This window comes from Homarus americanus, unplaced genomic scaffold (assembly GCF_018991925.1).
Source record: "Homarus americanus isolate GMGI-L3 unplaced genomic scaffold, GMGI_Hamer_2.0 scaffold23138, whole genome shotgun sequence".
In the NCBI taxonomy this organism is placed as follows: Eukaryota; Metazoa; Arthropoda; class Malacostraca; order Decapoda; family Nephropidae; genus Homarus; species Homarus americanus.
In genome coordinates, this window is record NW_024719751.1 from 65,774 (window position 1) to 78,642 (window position 12,869).

At 43.2% G+C, this 12,869-nt stretch overlaps 1 protein-coding gene across 1 annotated transcript in view; it reads left to right on the forward strand.

Moving 5' to 3' along the window:
- Positions 1 to 12,869, forward strand: part of LOC121860270 (lachesin-like) — a gene marked incomplete at its 5' end in the record, with an annotated part of 82,871 nt that overhangs the window by 57,739 nt on the left and 12,263 nt on the right. Inside the window, 1 exon segment of the mRNA XM_042357348.1 lies at positions 12,346 to 12,426. Coding sequence (XP_042213282.1) covers positions 12,346 to 12,426 — 81 coding nt within the window.

The following is a 12,869-nucleotide window of genomic DNA, read 5'->3' on the forward strand; positions in this document are numbered from 1 at the left end:
CTCAAGATTATAATGATATATACGATGCAACACACACACACACACACACACACACACACACACACACACACACACACACACACACACACACACACACACACAGTCATTACTAACAATTATGAACTTGGTACAGCTCTCACATAATACATTAAACACCAAAGAGATTGAAGGAACACTCCTAAGTACCTACCCCTCTTCCCTCCTTCCTCCTCCTTCCCTCCTTCCTCTCCTTCCCCCTTCCTTCCCTCCTCTTTCCCCTCCTTCCCTCCTCCCTCCCTCCCTCCCTCCTTTCCTCCCTCCTCCTTTCCTCCTCCCTCCTCCTTCCCTCCTCCTCCTCCTTCCCTCCCTCCTTCCTCCTCCTCCTCCCTCCTCCCTCCTTTCCTCCCTCCTCCTTCCCTCTCCTCCCCACCTTCCTCCTTCTCCTCCTCCCCTCCCTCCTCCTTCCTCCTCCCTCCTCCCTCCCTCCCCTCCCTAACACTATGCTAAACAAACTGTCAAAATGGTTTTCCTGATTGTCTCACCTTGATATATCTTCTCCCTCCCTCCCTATCCTTGGTACCCTCACCCCTCATCCCTCACCCTCATCACCAACCCCCTTCTTCTCTCCACACCTCGACAATGACACCAGAACCACTCCAGAAGTCGTGTCACTCAGAGCCACTCCAGAATGCTTGTCACTCATCATCAGTGACCCCTCCCAGCAGCACCAACAGAGGTCATGGTCTCTTGGTGGCTAAGAAGCTGCGGTTTGTCATTAGGAGTGGTGGTAGCGAAGCCTCAGCACCACAACACTAATTGTGACCATAAAGTGTGGTGAAGAAGGTTCTCGTTTGGGTGGGTGGGGGGGTGGGGGTCAGGAAGTTGGGGGTACACACGAGAGGAGAGGGATACAGGGTTGGGGAGGGAGGGAAGAGGAGGGGAGGACACAGGATGGGAGGGAGGGAGGGAGGAAGAGAGAAGGGAGGAAGGAAGAGGAGGATACAGGTTGGGGGGAGGGAGAGGGGAAGGAAGGAGGTAGGAAGAGAGGAAGCAAGGCAAAGGAAGGAGGAGGTGATAACTCTGGGTTTGTAAAGGGAGGAGAGAGAGAGAGAGAGAGTAGGAGAAAGGAGACAGAAGACAGGACAAAGAGAGTATGAGAAGAGAGGAAGAACAGGAGAGAGGAGGGAGAAGAGAATAGAGTAGAGAGAGAGAGAGAGGAGACACAGAAATGAGTAAAAGAGAGAGATAGAGAAAAGACAACAAGAGATATGAGAGATAAATCAGACCAATACTATATATACAAACTAAGATCACTTCCTAATCTCGCTACAGTTCAAGTTTCGAGTTAACACACGTATAACTAACACACCTAACTAATCTTGTAAGTACTGAAGGATGAGATTAGGTGTATTATAGTCATTATAATACACCTATAGGAGAGTTCTGCCACCACACACACACACACACACACACACACACACACACACACACACACACACACACACACACACACACACATAGCATTTTATAGTCTCGGTAAAATTCTATTCAATTAAACTTACCAGAGGAAGCATCGACCTCTCGTAAACTTCTAAAAATCATTATATAAATCTCAAGGTAATTTTAATAGTATTTACAATAGGAGGTTTGAGATAAATACGGGTTATAGTATGCATAAAGAGCTATACGATATATTTAAAAGCGAAATTCGTATGCTAATTCCGGTTCATATAGCTGTAACGTACTAGAGGAAGAGGTGGTGTAATGTGTGTTAGAGGTAAATAAAATAAAATAAAAATACTACGATATATTAGTGAATAAATATGTAGATAGAAAATGTACTAAATGTTTATGTATATGTATATATATTTGGTGGAAAGTAAGATATTTTGCCGATATAATGTATATAAAGATGTATAAATATGTATTTTATGTGTAATGTATATGTGTGTGTGTGTTGCTGTATGTGTATGTTTGTATGTGTGTGTTATTATGTGTTTCTGTATATATGCATAAGTGTATGTTGTTATGTGTGTGTATGTGGTGTGTGTATACTTGACCAAAATATAAGCCTGCTGTGTGTATATACTTTAGGGTTCAGCATATACATTGTGTCTGGCTAGTGTTATATCTGGTGATGTAGGAAAACCTCTCTCTCTCTCTCTCTCTCTCTCTCTCTCTCTCTCTCTCTCTCTCTCTCTCTCTTTTTTTTTTTTTTTTTTTTTTTTTTTTTTTTTTTTTGTGAACGGATAGCAAGAGATTAGAGAGAGAGTCAAACCCTTAGACAAGATAGAGATGAAACTAGATTTGCGTGAGAATTCAATAAAGGAACAGGGAGAAGGATGAAACGAGATTACTGTAAGGTGGTGATTAAACTAGTTTGGGTTTAACAGATATATAGAAGGTATTAGAGAGATATTAAACTGGCTTAAGCTGAGTAATTATGGAAGCGATTGGTGTTAAATTAATTTCGTTAAGTGTGAATCTTTAATAATTACACGTCAGGGATACAAGACTGATTTAACGTGAGAAAACTTGATGGTAAATGGAAATAAAGTGTTTGTCATGACTTCCAGAACCCACTTTCACTCTCCATTTAACCCTTTGATGACGCTGATTTAACCCTTTGATGATTATGATTTAACCCTTTGATGATTACGATTTACCTTTGATGATTATGATTTAACCCTTTGATGACGATGATTTAACCGCTGATGACGATGATTTAACCCTTTGGTGATGATTTAACCGTTGATGACGATGATTTAACGCTGATGACGATGATTTAACCTTGATGACGATGGTTTAACCCTTTGATGATTATGATTTAACCCTTTATTGACGATGATTTAACCCTTGATGACAGTTTAACCTTGAGGACGATGATTTAACCCTTTGATGACGATGATTTAACCCTTTGATGACGATGATTTAACCCTTTGATGACGATGATTTAACCCTTTGAGGACGATGATTTAACCCTTTGATGACGATGATTTATGGGTTAATGTGGACACTGATGGTAAAGTACGTTGACTTACTGTTAATATAAATCAAACAAGGTCGAATAGAATGATACTTATAAATTAGATTAGTTTAACTTAATTTAACCTGAATAAGATTGTAAGTTATTGGACAGTAATTGAGAGACAGAATGGAATTATTGTGGGTTTTAAATCAAGGGAATAAACTAGATTAATACACAGTAGAGAAAGAATCTTTTTTTTTTAAGATTGGGGATTAACTGAAACTGACTTAACTCGAAGTGGCTTGGGGGTTTAGGGGTCTTAACTAATTCGATTAAATTGGTTTAATCCGAACAAGAGAACTGTGGCCGTGTGGACATAACATTCGTCTCTTGTTCAGTGTGTCGGTGATTCATACCTGGGCTCCCCTTGGTCCACCCATTAATGACTGTAACAAGATGAGTGGGGGAGAAATGACGACGTTGTGTATATATGGAGAGGAAAGTTCGTTATATCGAGGATCCGTTAAATGTGAAATCTCCATCTCACGAACTATATACAGATGAAAGTCCGTTATATCGAGGATCCGTTAAACTGATATCGACTCAATAAACGCTGATAAAAATAACGTTGAGTGGATTTAAACTATTAACTCGACTGGTCATTACAACACAAATGACACGTGATAAGGTCAAGTGATGGTATATTTTGATTCATCTGTATGAGTGTATGAGGGAGGGAGGGAATAAATGAGGGAATCAGGGAGGAAAGGAGAGAGAGGGGGAGGTAGGGAAAGAAGGGGGAATGTATAAGGGAGGGAGGCAATGATTCAGGGGGGAGGGGGGTGTATAAGGGGAGGAAGCAAGGAATCAGGGAGGAAGGGAGGTGTGGGTCAAGAGGTCAGGAACGTAGTGACTCGCTCCTGATTGTTCACCTCCTGAATTCTTTCTCCTTTGATCCAGGACGAGGTGAGGGAAGGGTGAGGAGGAAGAAGGAGGGAGAGAGGAAGGAGGGGGGAGAGGAGGAAGGAAGGAATACAACAAGGGAGGAAGTGGTGAAGGAGGAAGGAAGGAATAGGAGAAGAAAGTGAAGGATGTAGGAAGAGGAGAAGAGAAGGATGAAAGGGGAAATGAAGGAGGGAGGAGGATCAGGAGAAAGAGAAGGAGGAGGAAGAGGTAAAGGAGGAAAATGAGATGGAGGAGGGAGAAGGGAAGGGGGGTGTTGAGATGATGAGGAATGAAAGGGGGAAAATGAGGGAGGGGCGTGAGGAGGGAGAGAAAGAATGAGGAAAATAAAAGGAGAGCTAGATGATTGATTAAAGCAGAACGAGAAGAGAAGGATTAATAAGAAAAAGTAAAATATCTGAAGAAGAGAGAGAGAGAGAGAGAGAATGAATAGGTGTTATACGACTCAAATATATCAGTACAGATACCATTAAATTGCTTCAGATATTAAAGCTCCTGAAGCACACACACATTACACATTCATGTTACACCCGAGAGATGAATGATGCACTGCTCTCAGTAATTTCCTAACTCTGATTTAAACATGAAAGAGCCATTAATTTTGGATATATAGCATAATGTTCGTATCACAAATAACAAAAGCAACATACATACATACATACATACATACATACATACATACATACATACATACATACATACATTACATTACATTACATTACATACATACATATTTAGTCAGTAAAATCATGGAATTTGTTTGTTTCAAAGAGGAAATAACAATAATTGACATCTGCGTTCTACAGTTGTTTGTGTACAGGTGTGATGTGACACTTGTGAAATGTTAATGACTTTTCATCCCTAATCGAGTTTATATTTGGTGTACTGTTGTCATGTTTACTTTTGTATGTACAGTCGCCAGCACTTATACCTGGTACAGTAGTTGGTGCGTTTTGTGAGATGTGGCAACTCTAGGTGTAATGGTGAATGGTAGTGAGTTTGAGTGGTGATGATAGTGGGTAGTAGTAGTGGTAGTAGTAATAGTGGTAGTGGTTGGTGATGGTGGTAGTGGAGGGTGATGGTGGTAGTGGTTGGTGATGGTGGTAGTGGTGGGTGATGGTGGTAGTGGTTGGTGATGGTGGTAGTGGTGGGTGATGGTGGTAGTGGTGGGTGATGGTGGTAGTGGTGGGTGATGGTGGTAGTGGTGGGTGATGGTGGTAGTGGTTGGTGATGGTGGTGAGTGGTGGGTGATGGTGGTAGTGGTGGGTGATGGTGGTAGTGGTAGTAGTAATAGTGGTAGTGGTGAGTGATGGTGGTAGTGGAGGGTGATGGTGGTAGTGGTGGTGATGGTGGTGGTGGTGGGTGATGGTGGTAGTGGAGGTGTTGATGGTAGTGGTTGGTGATGGTGGTAGTGGTGGGTGATGGTGGTAGTGGTTGGTGATGGTGGTAGTGGTGGGTGATGGTGGAGTGGTTGGTGATGGTGGTAGTGGTGGGTGATGGTGGTAGTGGTTGGTGATGGTGGTAGTGGTGGGTGATGGTGGTAGTGGTGGGTGATGGTGGTAGTGGTGGGTGATGGTGGTAGTGGTGGGTGATGGTGGTAGTGGTTGGTGATGGTGGTAGTGGTGGGTGATGGTGGTAGTGGTGGGTGATGGTGGTAGTGGTAGTAGTAATGGTGGTAGTGGTGAGGTGATGGTGGTAGTGGAGGGTGATGGTGGTGAGTGGTGGAGGTGATGGTGGTAGTGGTGGGTGATGGTGGTAGTGGAGGGTGTTGATGGTAATGGGTAGTGGAGGTGTTGATGGTAATGGTAGCAGTCAGGTTGTATCTATGAATCAAAACCAAAGTCGTATCGATTCACATAACTTCTATATCACTCTAAGGTGTTATATCTGTGTGTGTGTGTGTGTGTGTGTGTGTGTGTGTGTGTGTGTGTGTGTGTGTGTGTGTGTGTGTGTGTGTGTGTGTGTGTGTGTGTGTGTGTGTGTGTGTGTGTGTGTGTGTGTATTGCCGATGTTACAAAACCGTAAACTTGAAGGCAGCCGGATAACATAGTCTCCTTTACTTGTTCAATACCGAACATATCAAAGGATTAAATGAACAAGAATCCAATCATTGAAACCGGATGAAATTGCTTGCTATACAGTATGTGTGTGTGTGTGTGTGTGTGTTGCATTGCTGGATATAGAAATTGTAGAAGCATTTACACCTGATGATTGGACGAGGAACGTATTTGAACTTTCATCTCATGTGTATTCTGTCGTGTGGAATCAATCGGTGTAGTCATGTTACCTGTAGTACTTGTAGTTATGTTACCTGTAGTTATGTCACCTGTAGGAGCGTTAATATTGCCCATTCGATAACCTCTCTGACAAATCATCCATTACAAATACACGAATGAAATTGAAGAAACTTTCCCTCCTAACTTTACCATCATTCTCTCAAACAATTACACCACATGAGGAGCCAAAAAAAAAAATAAAAATCTCCAGAAATTCGTCCGTATTTCTAAACATTCCTCTCCCCCCCTCCTTCCCTCCCCCTCCCTAAACTCTGAAACAATAAATCAACTTATTTCTGGCGTCGGTAAAATTCATCAAAACTTCTTTCAGTCAGCGTCAGGGTGTTCGGTGGAGCTATGAGTTCAGTCTGCTACACCTGGAGATAGTGAAGCCTCTATTTATCGGATTATGTGGAGAAAGTCCGTTATATCGAGGGTTCGTTAAATGTAAAACCTCTATATAACGGATTATGTAGAAGAAAGTCCGTTATATCGAAAGTCCGTTAAATGTAAAACCTCTATTTAACGGATTATGTGCTGATGAAAGTCCGTGGATGAGGAGGGAGGTGGGGGAAGGCATATGGTCCTATTGGGTTGGGTGTGGATGGAAGTGGATGTGGATGGAGGTGAGGTTGGAGTGGGTAAGTGTGTGTGGGTAGGTGAAGTGGGTGTGGGATGGAGGTGAGGGAAGACAGTAGGGGGGTGGGAGGTGGGTGGATGAGGTGAGACGGTTGGGGGGGAGGTGGGTGGTGGGTGAGAAGGCATATGGTTCTGGCGTGGATTATAAGCACGAGTGGATGCAGAAGGAGAGAGAGAGAAAGAGGGTGGGTAAGAAGGGAGGGGGTGAAGGAGGGAGGAAGGGGTGAAGGGGGGAAGAAGGAGGGGGTGAAAGAGGGGAGGGAGGGGGTGAAGGGGGGAAGAAGGGAGGGGTGAAGGAGGGAGGGAGGGGTGAAGGGGGGAGGGAAGTAGGAGGGTTGGGGGGGGAAGTCCTTAATGAGAACATCTGCCTTCTTCAGGAGTTTCAACACGTCGTGGTGGTGGTAGTAAGCCTGCTGAGGAGGAGGGGGAGGAGGAGGGAGGAGGAGGAGGAGGAGGGAGGAGGAGGAGGAGATCTGTGCCTCACCGATTCTTATGGTAAAAAAAATATATCCTGAGGCGTCTGGATTATTTATAGTCTGGAGGGTTAGGATATTCTCTCTCACCTGACCTGGAGAAACATCCATTGTATCGAGGGTCCGTTAGAAGTAAAAAAATCCCCATTTAACGAATTATATAGAGATTAAATTCCGTTATATCGAGGGTCCGTTAGATATGAACCCTCCCCATTTAAGGAACTATAAACAGAGAGGAAAAAAATCCATTATTTTTGTTAAAGAAAGTAGAATTCCTCCATTCCTAAATATTCACCTCCAAACTACGTAAAATAAGAATGAAATCCAATAGGTAACTTGTCGCCATATTCTTCGTCAACGAGGTGATATTCTGACACACTATAGCCCCTCAGGAGACAATAAGGGCTCATATTCCTTGTCACCCCACGTTAAAAGTCCACATTATTACCCGGCATAAGAGACATAATGGACACGTCACGAGAGGGATACACACGGCCCCACCTGTGACAAGACTTCATGGTACAACACCTCATCAATCCGAGACGAGATGATAACAAAAGTAAATAAAAATCTCTATTTAACGGACTATATGAAGAAAAAAGTCCGTTATATCAATGGGCCGTAAGATGTGAGACCTTCATCTAACGGAGAAGGAAGTCCGTTATGTCGAGGGTCTGTTAGATGTGAAACTATATCGAGATGAGAGTCCGTTAAATGAGAAACCCCATTTAACGGATTATATATAGAGGTCCGTTATATATGATACCCCCTATTTAACGGATTATATATAGAGAAGTCCGTTATATGGAGGTTTCACTGTCGTTACGATTGTGGTGAATAGAGACGAAAGGGAAAAAAACCCCTCAAATTCATGATGTTGACGCCGAGGTTAGGTTACGTTACGTTACGTTACGTTACATGTTATTTCTCTGTCCTGATGCACACAGTCACAGCAACAGTGGGGGGGAGAAAGCGTCATCATCCTTCTTTCTCTCTCACACACACACACACACACACACACACACACACACACACACACACACACACACACACACACACACACACACACACACACACACACACACACACACAAAACAACACACACACACATCTTAAGAGACGGTATAAAAATATGTTTGTGTTCCCGGTTGGAGAAAACCCTTGTTGGGCAGGTGCTTTGTGTGTGCCAGTGTTTAATGTTCCTCACCACTACCACCACTATCACCACCACCACCACTATCACCACCATTCCTATCACTACCACCACCACTCACCTCACCACCACACCACCACCACCACCACCACTACCACAACAACTACCACCACTACTACCACCACTACTACCACCACTACATTCTACAGTCATGCCAACAGTATCACCAGGGGACAGATCTATCTCCGGGTTGCGTTATGTATATACAGTACAGTACAGTGCTTCAGTAACCCCCTCTATACATCTGAGTAATTGCCACCCACCACCCCCTGTCAAACGGCTGGGTGGCGGTGGTTCTGCTTGACTGTTTGCCTGCTTGTTTACCTCTCTATCTTACCTGCTTGCTTGGGTATTATGGTATTTACACCCGCTTATTTCCCAACCTGCCTCCCTGCTTGGCCTGCCGGGTGGTGGTGGTGGTGGTGGTATATACGCCTGCTTGCTTGCCTGCTTGCCTGCCTGGACCCGCCGACAGCTACCCACTAATAGGATGTACTCTCCGTAAGATAAGATAGAACAATGACCCATAACAGTGAATCACGCGGCGACCATTATCTTGTCCCCACTCTCTCTCCAAAGATAAAATGCAAGACGTTGTTTCAGAGTACCCGGCCTCACCCAGAAAGGTAGGGATGGGGAGGTAAGGAGTTAGGAAAGGAAGGGGGGGAAGGGATAAGGGGGAGGGAAGGAAGGTGGAGGGAAGGAAGGGAGGGCAACATCATGAACTGCTAAGGCGGATTTCTGAATGACTAAGAAGAAAAGAGACATACACACACACACACACAGTCCTTGGATCGATAAGACAAACAGACACGTGTGATTTTCTCTCTCTCTCTCTCTCTCTCTCTCTCTCTGTTGACCATTCTCACCTGTAGTATTGACTCTCAACAGGTAATATTTTTAATTGATTTTTTCTCTTCTGTTTAGTGTTTAGTTAGATTCTTTGTGTTTTGTTTTGTTCATTTATCATCTTCATTCCTGTATCTATTGCGTTAGTCATTTGTTCTTGTGCCTCATCATATTTATTCTTGAGTTTATTGCGTTTGTCATTTTTTTTTTCCTTTTTTTTTCTCCACTAACATCGTCATTCTTGGATCTACTGCGTTTGTCCTTTGTTTTTCTTTTGTTTAGATTCTCCTGTAACATCTTCAATCCTATATTACGTTTTTCATTTGTTTTTGTTTTCTTATTCCTTCTCCTTTATCATTTTCATTTTTTAGTTTATTGCGTTTGTCAATTGTTTTTTTTGTTTGTTTTTCTTTCCTGATCGTCTTCATTCCTGAATTTATTGCGTTAGTCATTTGTTTTTTTAATTTTCTTACCTGATCATCGTCATTCCTGAATTTATTGCGTCTATCATTTGTTTTCCTTGTTGTTTTTTCTCTCGTTCACCATCTTTAATCCCTGCTTTAATAAGACGACCTGCCGCTAGTCCAGGTGCACACAAGGAGAAGGTAAATCTCTACCTAACAACCTTGGTTCCAATCTTGACTTGGCCATTCCCAGCCTAACAGTTTGCGATGAAAATTACGTTATATTGCCTTTAAGATCGAAGTCGGATATCTAGAAGAGGAAGAGGAGGTGGTGGAAGGAATAGAAGAAGGGAAGGAGGGAGAGTAGGAGAAGGGGAGAAAGGGAAGGAGGGAGAGTAGGAGAAGGGGAGAAAGGGAAGGAGGGAGAATAGGAGAAGGGGAGAAAGGGAAGGAGGGAGAATAGGAGAAGGGGAGAAAGGGAGGTAGGAAGTGGAGGGGGTGGGAGGGTAGACCAGAGAGAAGGGGAGAGGGAGAGGGAGGGAGGGAAGGAAGGAGGGAAAAATTTCTTGAAGATTGTCTACATATTGAAGAAGTTATCGTTTGGAATGTTTTGCTGTCATTTCTACTCTGTTCTGTTCTGTTCAAGTAGAGTCTCATTATCACTACTATCATCCCCACTTAACACCAGTTTAGAATCAACAATCAAGAGGAGGATCTAACCTTTAATTCTCTAGTACAGTATAATTATATGTTTTTTTTTACCTGGTACTAATTAGCGACTCAGGTAAAGGTAAGTCTTGGTGTTTATAGTTTTGTCTGTGCTTATTTTTGACGTGAGTTTTGTGATTAACCTCAAGTGAAGTAATTACCTTCTCTTTTACATCTTGACTAACGAGAAAATTAACTAACTTATGAACCTTTGATAATATGATACCTTTAGAATTACCCAAATATTAAGAATAGTTTATATCAGGTAAAATAGTCAGTAAATCTCTATCAAAACAGCGTGGTCTCCTAACCTAACCTAACCTGACCTGACCTATCCTAACCACTCCTGACCTGACCTGACCTATCCTAACCACTCCTGACCTGACCTGACCTAACCTATCCTATCCTAACCACTCCTGACCTGACCTGATCTAACCTATCCTAACCACTCCTGACCTGACCTAACCTATCCTATCCTAACCACTCCCAACCTAACCTGACCTGACCTAACCTGACCTCTTATCAAAACAACATGATCGTCATCCTCAGCAGTAAGTTGATTGAGAGAGAGCGAGAGTAAACAACACCTGAGAGAGAAATTAACTGAACTACTCGGTAAACTCTCTCAGTAAACTCTCTCAGTAAACTCTCGGTAAACTCTTTCAATAAACTCTCACTAAACTATCAGTAAACTCTTAGTAAACTATCTCAATAAAGCCTCAATAAACTCTCAGTAAACTCTCATTAAACTCAGTAAACTCTCTCAGTAAACTCTCAATAAATTTAGTAAACTCTCAATAAACTCTCAATAAACTTAGTAAACTCTCAATAAACTCAGTAAACTCTCTCAGTAAACTCTCAATAAATTTAGTAAACTCTCAATAAACTCAGTAAACTCTCAGTAAACTCTCAATAAACTCAGCAAACTCTCAAAAACTCAGTAAACTCAGTAAACTCTCAATAAACTCAGTCAACTCTCAGTAAACTTAGTAAACTCTCAATAAACTCAGTAAACTCTCAGTAAACTCTCTCAGTAACTCAGTAAACTCGGCCCAAACAACCTGCAAACACCATTGGAAAAATACAAGAGGGAGTTTTTTTTACTACCTTGGACACGTCTGGCAAATTAGAATTAGCAAACGAAGTGAATCTCTGCAAGGACTGAGGGGGGAGGTGGGTGGATAGGTGAGTGGGAGGGGGTGGATAGATGAGTGGGAGGTTGGGTAGGTGAAGGGGAGGGGGTGGATAGATGAGTGGGAGGTTGGGTAGGTGAGTGGGAGGGGTGGATAGATGAGTGGGGAGGTTGGGTAGGTGAGTGGGAGGGGTAGGTGGAGGGAGGTGAGGATAGAGAGTGGGGAGGTTGGGTAGGTGAGGGAGGGGGTGGATATAGATGAGTGGGAGGTTGGTAGGTGAGTGGGGGAGGGGTAGGTGAGTGGAGGTGGAGGATAGATGAGTGGGGAGGTTGGGTAGGTGAGTGGGAGGGGGTGGATAGATGAGTGGGAGGTTGGGTAGGTGAGTGGGAGGGGTAGGTGAGTGGGAGGTAAGGATAGATGAGTGGGAGGTAGTGGGGGTGATGGGTGGGAGGTTGTGAATGGGTGAGTGGGAGGGAGCAATGGAGGAGAAGGAGGCGAGAGGGAGAGGATAATTGAGAAAGTGTCCTAATGTTCCTCATCTCTCCTCAGCAAGTGTCCTAATGTTCCTCATCTCTCCTCAGCAAGTGTCCTAATGTTCCTCATCTCTCCTCAGCAAGTGTCCCATCGTTCCTCATCTCCTCAGAAAAGTGTCCTAATGTTCCTCATCTCTCCTCAGCAAGTGTCCTAATGTTCCTCATCTCTCCTCAGCAAGTGTCCTAATGTTCCTCATCTCTCCTCAGCAAGTGTCCTGGATGAGGAAGAGAGACCTACATGTCCTCAGTTCCGGTCTCGTGGTCTTTGCCTCAGACCAACGCTTCCAGGTACGTGTCTAGATGTCCGTGTACGTGTGAAGTAAGTCAAGATTATCATGTACGTGTCAAGTATGTCTCCAGAATCCCATGTACGTGTCAAGTATGTCTCCAGAATCCCATGTACGTGTCAAGTATGTCTCCAGAATCCCATGTACGTGTCAAGTATGTCTCCAGAATCCCATGTACGTGTCAAGTATGTCTCCAGAATCCCATGTACGTGTCAATACAGTAGTAATAGTAGTAATAGTTAGTAATAATAATAGCTGTTGTAATACTAGTAATACCAAAAACAGTAATAATTATAATACTAATAATCATCATCATCATCATCATCATCATCATCATCATCATCATCATCATCATCATCATCATCACCACCACCACCAACATCAACAACAATACAACTTTACACTATCAAATATCTTCACTACACTTCAAGTTCCTCAAGAGAT